The 10,023-nt window shown below is 43.7% G+C and overlaps 1 protein-coding gene across 1 annotated transcript; it reads left to right on the top strand.

Moving 5' to 3' along the window:
* The first annotated feature begins 7,900 nt into the window (after positions 1–7,900).
* LOC127158829 (retrotransposon-derived protein PEG10) lies at positions 7,901–9,784 on the top strand. The gene has a single exon (XM_053825500.1). It carries the CDS (start codon positions 7,901–7,903, stop codon positions 9,782–9,784), a length of 1,884 nt encoding a protein of 627 aa, XP_053681475.1.
* Positions 9,785–10,023: the final 239 nt, after the last annotated feature.

Here is a 10,023-nt window from a genome sequence, read left to right as displayed (position 1 = left end):
GTAATGGTGCTTCATATAACATCATCCAGAGAAAAGAAAGTGTTAATGATAAATCCTGTGATTTTTGTACTGACTACTGCATACAGGCCCAAGGGCACCATATAGACTTTATTAAAAGATTTTGCCAATTTTTCTATTCAAGTTAGTGCTGGCTGCAGATAAAGTCTTAATTGTAGGTGATTTTAATATCCATTTTGATAATGAAAAAGATGCTTCGGATATAGATATTCTAAACTCTATTGGGGTTAAAAAACACGTGTCAGGGCCTAGTCGTTGTCGAAATCATACTCTAGATTTAATACTGTCACATGGAATTGATGTTAACGGCGTTGAAATTCTGCAACAAAGCGTTGATATCTCAGATCATTATCTAGTCTTGTGTATACTCCAGATAACTAAAGCTGCAAATTTAACTCCTTGTTAAAAGTATGGTAAAACTATCATGTCTACCACGAAAGAATGATTGAGTAATCTTCCTGATTTATCTAAAATCCTCAGCATATCCACAGCTCAGAAAAACTTGATGATGTAATAGAAACTATAGACTCTCTCTTTTCTAGCAACAGGCATTGACATTTTCCAACAGCATAGCTGTAATGACTTTATGAACTACTTTACTTCCAAGATCGATACTATTAGAGATAAATTTGTAACCATGCAGCCGTCAGCTACAGTATCGCATCAGTTAGTGTGCTATAGATCTCCTAAGGAACAATTCCACTCATTCTCTACTATAGGAGAGGAAGAATTGTATAAACTTGTTAAATCATCTAAACCAACAACATGTATGTTAGACCCTATTCCATCTCACCTACTAAAAGAGGTGCTTCCAGAAATCATAGATCCTCTTCTAACTATTATTAATTTGTCACTGTCATTAGGATATGTCCTCAGAACCTTCAAATTGGCTGTTATTAAGCCTCTCATTAAAAAACATAACTTCACCCTTCATAACTTTATTTAATAGCAGACCAATCTTGAATCTCCCTTTTCTGTCAAAGATACTAAAAATCCTCACAGTTATGTTCCTTTGTAGAGAAAAATAGTATCTGTGAGGATTTCCAATCTGGATTTAGAACCGTATCTTAGTACTGAGACTGCTCTCATTAGAGTTACAAATGATCTGCTCTTATTATCCGATCATGGTTGTATCTCCCTATTAGTGCTACTGGATCTTAGCGTTGCATTCGACACTATCGACCACAACATTCTTCTGAATAGACTAAACCTTTTTGCCATTAGTGGTAGTACATTGACATGGTTCAAATCACACTTATCTGACCGCCATCAATGTGTAGCAGTGAATGAAGAGGTATCATATGATGACCTTAAGGCTCAGTACTAGGGCCATTACTTTTCACACTTTACATGTTACCCTTAGGAGATATCATCAGGAAACATGGTGTTAGCTTTCACTGTTTTGCTGATGAAACTCAGCTCTATATTTCTTTGCAGCCCGGTGAAACATAAAAATTTGCTAAACTTACAGAATGCATGGTCGATATAAAAATCTGGATGATGAGTAATTTCTTACTGTTAAATTCTGAAATTTAAAAAAAAAATTAATTGTCAGACCTAAATCCTCCACATGTAATTACCTAGAACCCTGTCTAACACTCGATGGCTCCTCTGTCGATTCTTTGTTATCAGTTAGGAACCTAGGTGCAGAGATGGCATAAATACACACATCCTTCACTCAAGCAGAAGTACAGATACTCATGTTTAAAAATACTCTGGTAAAAGTAGAAGTACTGAGTATACTTTTTTTACTTAAGTTAAAGAAGTATGGGTTCACACATGTACGTAAGTAAAAAGTACCCATTACTACTACCTGTGTTAGTGTCATGCTGGTAACTGGACCTCACATCATACTGACACATTAATACAAAATAACTTTAAAATGTTAACTTTAAAACACATTTAAAATGTGTTAACTAATGAATGTAGCAAGGCTAAACAACCACCATGTAAAACAGGGCCAGACTGGGACAAAATTTCAGGCCGTGAAATCTCACACTCATCCAAGCATACACCCATACACCCACAACAAATTCTGAAACCATGGACAACCCTATTTTTTTGTATGGCCATCACTTTTAAATAAATGTTTAAAACCTTAGGCTGGGGCCGTGAAAAATAAGAAAAACTCTCTCTTTTGAACTTCAATTTTCCTTTTCAGTCTCTTAATTTTTCATGATATCTCTCTGCATCTCACTTTGTGTGTGTTTGCTTTTCTCACTGATTTTCTTGTAGCTGTCACTTTTCCCATCAGCCATTTACTGTTATGAGCACAACTGTCTCCACCTTGTTGCAAAACAACCACCTCATTATATTCTACTTACAGTAACAATTTTATTTAAATTTAATGTAAAGTATCACATTATAACCAGGTGTTCTTGTTTTATTTTAAAAAGGCTTAAATACTATAGATTTAAGAAAACTATATTTTCTAAATTGCCTAAATGTCAAAATTAGTACAATAACGATTACATCATGACAATATCTTTACAGAAAAAATACTAATACTGAACATGTTATTGCAGTATCATGAGTCATATTTTTCTTTTACCAAAATTAACCATGGTTTATTACAGTAGAAGTATAGCAACCATGTTTTGTTTGTTTGTTTTTTTGGCAGATTGATTACAATCTGTTTTAATTTAACTACAACCATAGTTTATTATACATCTCATGATTAGACTATGGTTAGTGTAGCAAAACCATGGTTCATTTGTGGTTATCATGGTTTAACTATAGTAACAATGGATTTTGGTTTTAACTTTTTTTTATGAGGGTTGTGTTGTTATCTGCCCTAGGTCCTTCTGAACGCATTACAAAACAATGTTTCTATAACATTTGTTTGCTAAATTACTACTGTAACTTTACAGTAGCTAATGATATCCTTTAGAGTATTTTGAGTGATGATAGTAATTTAGTTTAGTTTATATTATAGAACTACTGCTGTAGTTTTGTCTTTGTTTACTTAAGCATTAATATATTCCGCGCTTGTCACGCTTCAGGCAGGAACAGACGAACAATGACGTAGTGAAACGAACAGTCTTTAATAATCCACAGGAAACACAGGGAGGTAACGATAAGGTCTGACAAGGTAGGAGGGTAAACACACACATTAAATAGACAGACTGATTAACACCCACAGGTGCAGACAATGAGGGAGAAACCAAAACACACAGAGCTGCAGGGGGAAGTGATGGGAGAAACCAACTAAAAAGTCCAGGGGTGTGACATTACCTCCCCCTCCCGGAAGGCGCGTCCTCGCGCCGACAAACAGGGAAAACAAAATGTACCACGTCTTAGGAGCGGGCTTCGGCAGAGGACGGACTCCTGGGAGGAGGGCAAAAGATGGAGTCCAGGGTGGTAACAATAGTCCATGGAGGTGATGACGGGGGGAGGAGCCAAGGAGGTGACAGGAGGGGGCTGGAGCAGGAGGAGCCAGGTGAGACCCAGACCGCAGCCATGATGGAACCCCACGGTGGAGCCAATGGAGGGAGGAGCCATGGTGGAGGAAAGGCTGACGACTCCTGGGGGCCGAACGATGGAGGCGGAGCAGGTGGTGGTAGAGCCCGAGGTGGAGACGGAGAGCCGATGATCCTGGGCGACACCGAGGATCCAGAGGGCCAAGGTGGAGCCCAAGGCTCTGGCGACCAAGGCGGAGGCGGAGATCCGGAGGTCCGCGGTGGAGCCGGAGCGACGGAGGACTGAGGCTGTGCCAGAGGGATGGAGGAGTTCCACAGAGCCGGTGGGACGGAGCGACGAGGCGCAGCCGGAGGAGTGGAGTCCTGAGGCGAAGGTGGGATGACGACAGACCGGGGCGGAGCCAAAAGGACGATGGAGCCCGGTGGAGCTGGTGGACCGACGGGCGACGGTGGAGACGAGGGAGCTGAGAGATGGGGTGGAGCCGCAGGGTCGGAGGGCCGAGGCGGAGTCCAGGACTCAGAGGCTGAAGGCGGAGATGAGGGATCCTCCAGCCATGACGCCGATGATGACTGGCAGACCTGCGGCGAACCCACCGCACAGATGGTGGGCTGAGGGTGAGCAGAGGGACTGACAGGCAGCAGTGGTGGCATGGTTGAAACATTATGGCCATTAAACAGAGGTAACTGAGGGAGGGAGGGAGGGAGGGAGGGAGGGAGGGAGGGAAATTTAAGTAGATGGACGGTTCAGAATTTACAGGGGGTTCAATATTTAAATCCAAAGGGAAACATAGATCAGGTTCATTGTCTTTTTTCGTATGTCCCAAAATCCAATTAAGCTCACCCTCAGTGGTGGTGCGGTGGGTAGTGCTGTCCTCAGCAATTTCCCGTTCCACTGATATCTCCACCGTCGCGGTCATAGTGGCTGGCTCACGCACCTGGTCTGATGGCTCATGCAGTTCAGGCTCCGTGACGATCAGCAGCTCTGTCGCTCCTTTCTGCGATGGCTCGCTGGTCGCGGCGGGCTTTAGCTCTCCGTCATCGGTGGGCTCTGGCTGGTATTCCGCGGGTCGGGGTGCTGGCTTGTTGGGATCTGGGTCCGGAGTGACACTGGCAAGATTCTCCAAGGAACAGGCAGGAAACGAGGATCAGTTTTTTGCCAGTGTCCACTCCACAAACGAGGCAAAATCAGCTCGAGGGCCGTCCTCGGACGACGGCGCTCTGCATGCGGCGTTTAGACTTGCATCATAGAACACACAGAGCGCGTCGTCCGGGTAGCTGGTGGTGTGAGCTACTAGTTGGAACATGACGGTATATCCCTCGAGCGGTAGATCCCCCTGCTTCAGCCGAAGGAGGATGAATTCCGGACGGAGTAGGGGATTCATAGTGAAAACACAACGGAAACAAAAAACTGGAAAAAACGAACGAGAAACAAAACGGGGGGGACACGCAAAAAAAAACAACTGTATAGGTCAGACCTTCTGTCACGCTTCAGGCAGGAACAGACGAACAACGACGTAGTGAAACGAACAGTCTTTAATAATCCACAGGAAACACAGGGAGGTAACGATAAGGTCTGACAAGGTAGGAGGGTAAACACACACATTAAATAGACAGACTGATTAACACCCACGGGTGCAGACAATGAGGGAGAAACCAAAACACACAGAGCTGCAGGGGGAAGTGATGGGAGAAACCAACTAAAAAGTCCAGGGGTGTGACAGCGCCCAAGCACACGCATTAAGTTTGCCGAATAATTATGAACAAAATGAGACATTTTAATTATTTAATAATAAATTAATGTTTTCTTGTCAGCTGCAAGATTAAATTCACGGTGCTGACTCTCATCTCCACAGTGCTGGATGCGCCTTTAGAGAGAAATGCAACCTCCACACAGATTACATTATCAGGGAGCATTTACTTTCGTTTTGAATTGGATCGTTTACAAGTCGATATTTCAAGCTTTCTGTAGAATTTTTTGTCATGTATGCAAGGCACCCCATTCATTATTTCTAATTATTTCATTATAAGAAAAAAAAAATTCCTCTGTGCTCTGAAAGCCTGAAATATTACAGTTTCAAATGTTTGGACAGTAGAGAAAAGAGCAAAGTACTTAGAAATACATAAAAACAACAGCATCATTTTCAGCCAATTTCCGTAAAATTAACAACATATTCTACAGTCACAGTATTAGCCATTGTACAGAAGCACTGTATGTCAAGTTAAATGAATAATACAATTATAGGAAACACCTTTAGTACATAATTTAGAACATGCAAAAATACTTACATACAAGAGGCAACTGCTGTATATCTGCATACATTTAAAATGACATTTTATCCAAAGCAACATACAAAGTCCCAGTTAGTCTAACACAGTAGACATAGCAGTTTTTTTTTTTAAAGTGTTAGTATTAAAGGGATAGTTTCTGTGTATATGACTCTTCCAGGCTTTATAATGACAGTAAATCGCTGCCATGACTTTGAAGATCAAAAGTGCATCCTTCCTTCATAAACATACTCTACATAGTTCCAGGGGGTTAATAAAGGCCTTCTGAAGCGAAGCATATTTTACACTTTTTAAAATAAAAAAAACTTGCTCCTGGCAAGGTGTAAAATATGCTTCGCTTCATAAGGCGAACCCACTGTAGCCATGATGAGTATGTAATGGATGGATGGATGGATGCACTTTGAGCTTCAAACTCATAGCAGCCATTCACTGCCAATTTAAAGGCTAAAAGAGCCAGGATGTTTATTGACATAACTTTAATTGTGTTTGTCTGAAAGAAGAAAGTCATGTACACATACAATGGATTGAGAGTGAGTAAATCGTAGGCTCGTTTTGATTTTTGGGTGAACTATCCCTTTAATTGGTCAAGCGTTCATGAACAATGAACAAAAAAAAAAAGGAAATTTTTAGCCATTTCTTGAAAATGGGCACAGTTAGGCAGTTTATTACAACAGCAACAAACAGTCAAAGTAAAGGTCTGTGAAAGTGAATTTGTACCTCTTTGCGATGTGATGTGAATGGCTACTGGGAATCAGTGCGAAGTGATGATTTGTGTGACGTCACTCTCTTCAACTCATTAAAGACTGCACTCAGTGCCATATGCTGGATTAGTTGCAGAGGCTTGGTAGTACATGCTGGATGGTCTGCTAAGAGAGAACTACAGTAGTACCGTCTAGAGAGAATAAGAGCTTGGACAAGGAGTTCTGTTGCATGCCCCATAAGGGCAAATCTGCAGGATCAGGCCACTGCGATGTGGTCAGTGAAGTTCATATGTGTCCACTGTAACACCAAGGTTGGGCTGGCTGAAAACATGAGCAGTTCTGTCTTGGCAAGGTTGAGTTGATGGTCATTCAACATTCAACAAGGCATTTCTGTTCAGGAGGCAGAGATGCGAGCAGCAACCGTCAGAAAATCCAGCTAGAATGAAAGGGAGAGATGTGTGTCACTACAATAGCAGTAATATGAAAAGCCATGTTTCTGAATGACAGATCCAATTATTTTTTTAACTCTAAGCCCAAATGACATGTTTTCATGGTCCCAGTAAAATTAATGTAAACATTAAAAAATGTTCAGTATCAATAACGATACCTTGATTTCGATACTGGCTGCTGAATTTTAAAGCCCTTGATGCCACGCCACAGCCAATGACCAACACTTGATTTGGGCACATAAGCATTCTGCATGCTTGCTGTTTCATTGATGTAGAAGTATTAAATTCAAGACATTTTTTGATATTCAGTAGTTTTGAGGCAATTTGGTGAGTGCCTAAAAAGTATAAAAAAAACGATACCCATTATTATTACTTATAAGATTAAAACGCACTTACACGTGCATAATATAGATGTAAGCCAGCTAATGCGCCCAGAATATGAATGCAACGCTTTATAATTGCAAGTTAGATTGAGCGTTTTCCCATAGAAAGCCATTACAAAACGCTCAACACATTAGTGACAATTGTGGACCAAATTCAGAGTACTTTTTAAAAGATATATGTACAGGAGAATATGAAAGGGGAAAGCGCCTACCTTAACGTTGTCAGGCATTCACCACAGCCACCCTTACCTGCCACACCACCCGGAGCACCGCCCACTCGTTCCTCATCACCGGAGTTTTGATCACGCACACCTGAAGCTGATTAACTCCACCCTTTATATAGAGCACTGGTTCCATTTGCACTTCGTCGGGTCTACCGTTCACACCTCCTACGTTAGCTCCTGACTTTTCATGCTGTTCTTTTGGACTCTGCTCTCCGTGTTCCGGCTGGACTTATTGTGGCTCTATATCAGACTCTTATCTACTCATCAATACCAGGACTGTCAGCTAAGCCATTTCTCTGCATTTCAATCTACTGCTCTGTTTATCCTTTGCTGTGAAAATAAACCTCAAACTCAACTGTTACTTACCTCTCGTCTCCTCCTGTGTATGTGTGTGTGACAGAAGACCCGACCGCTACGAAGATGAGCACCGAAGCACCAGCCGCAACAGATCCGTTTTTAGAACTGGTGAATGCCATCAAGGCGGCGTTAACTCCCACTCCGACACCGCCGCCTGCCTCAGGATCTCCCATGGCTGTACCCGCGAAATTTGCGGGTGAGGTGACTGAGTGTAGCGGTTTTCTTCTACAAGTCAATCTCTACATCCAGATGCAACCACAACAGTTCCCCTCTGAGAAATCGAAGGTAGCCTTCCTCACATCCCTCCTCACTGGTAAAGCTCTACAGTGGGCCAAGGCTATTTGGAATGCTAACAATCCCATTATAAACTCCTACGAACTGTTTACTAATCATTTCTCCGAGGTATTTAGCACAGCTACCGGTACACTCTCCACGTCAGATCAACTCTTCCGCTTACGTCAAGGGTCAACCGATGTCAACGAATACACGCTGCACTTCTGCACGCTGGTGCCGGCTAGCGGTTGGAATGAGGTAGCCTTGCTGGGGGCCTACCGGCAGGGTCTTAACCCGGAAATTCGTGCAGCGATAGCCATATACGACGACAGCATCGGTCTGGAATCCTTTTTACAACGTACCACCCGTGTTGCTCAGCAGCTAGCCGCCTGCCAGCCAACGGTAACCGCTCCTCTGTCCGCCTCGGTGGTTGCTAGCTCCCCAGTACCGGAACCAATGCAAGTTGACTCCACACGGCTCTCACGCTCCGAACGGAATCGCCGAATGTCTCAAGGATTATGCTTATACTGTGGTCAGCCAGGACATCTTCTCCGCAACTGCCCCATCAGGCCCCCACGTCCGGTGGTGAGTACTATCCTATCGGATATTGAAACAGCTAAACTCACTTTGTTATCTGCAACCCTGCATACTTCTAATTGTTCTCTCCCTGTATCTGCCTTGATCGATTCAGGCTCCTCCGGCAACTTCATCTCCACGAAATGCTTAAAGAAACTTCATCTACCACGCCATCGTCATCACCAGATTTACTCTGTAACAACGATTCAAGGAAAACCACTTGGGCGTGGGGTAGTACGTTATTCATCTCCATTCATCACTCTGCAAATTGGATTATTTCATCACGAGGATTTAAGGTTTCTGGTACTGGAGGATGCCACCGTCGATATCATCCTGGGACGTCCCTGGTTACAGGTACATCAGCCAGAGATCCGCTGGGATCCATGCGACATCATCCACTGGAGCCTGAAGTGTTCTACCCAATGTATGTCTCTTCTACCTCATCCACGCAGTATCCACACCACTGTTGCCTCTACCCAGATTGAAAGCCCAGAACCGGTCATTATGCCAGAGATCCCAGCGGAATACAGGACGTACCAGGATGTTTTCAGCAAGCTAGCAGCCACCCAATTACCACCGCATCGGCCATGGGACTGCGCCATCGACTTGCTGCCTGGAGCTCAACTACCTAGAGGAAGGATCTACCCCCTGTCCATCCCGGAGTGCCAGGCGATGGAGAATTACATCACAGAGGCCCTAAACCAAGGATTCATCCGCCCATCTACGTCACCGGCCGCTTTGAGCTTCTTCTTCGTGGGTAAGAAGGATGGAGGTCTACGTCCGTGCATTGACTACAGACAGCTGAATTCTCAAATTGTACAACAACCTTATCCGCTCCCCCTGGTTCCTGCCGCCCTCGAAGAGCTTCGTGGATCCCAGGTGTTCACGAAGCTGGACCTGCGGAGTGCCTACAACCTCGTTCGTATCCGTGAGGGAGACGAGTGGAAGACCGCCTTTATAACACCTACCGGGCACTACGAATATCAGGTTATGCCGTACGGCTTATCGGTCAGTCCCTCTGTCTTCCAAACGTTTATGAACGAGGTGTTCCTGAGTTTCTCCATCGGTTCGTGGTGGTCTACATTGACGACATCCTGATCTACTCCCGGAACATGGCCGAACATCGCCAGCACGTCCAGCACGTCCTACAAAAACTCCGTCAACATCAGCTCTACCTCAAACTGGAAAAATGTGAATTCCACAAGTCATCAGTTCAGTTCCTAGGCTACAACATCAATTCTGAGGGCGTGCTTATGGATCAGGGGAAAGTTGATGCCATCCAGAACTGGCCACAACCTGACAGCATCAAGGCCCTTCAACGTTTCCTGGGTTTTGTG

This window comes from Labeo rohita, unplaced genomic scaffold (genome assembly GCF_022985175.1).
Source record: "Labeo rohita strain BAU-BD-2019 unplaced genomic scaffold, IGBB_LRoh.1.0 scaffold_1722, whole genome shotgun sequence".
In the NCBI taxonomy this organism is placed as follows: domain Eukaryota; kingdom Metazoa; phylum Chordata; class Actinopteri; order Cypriniformes; family Cyprinidae; genus Labeo; species Labeo rohita.
This window is presented reverse-complemented; position numbering and strand designations above follow the sequence as displayed.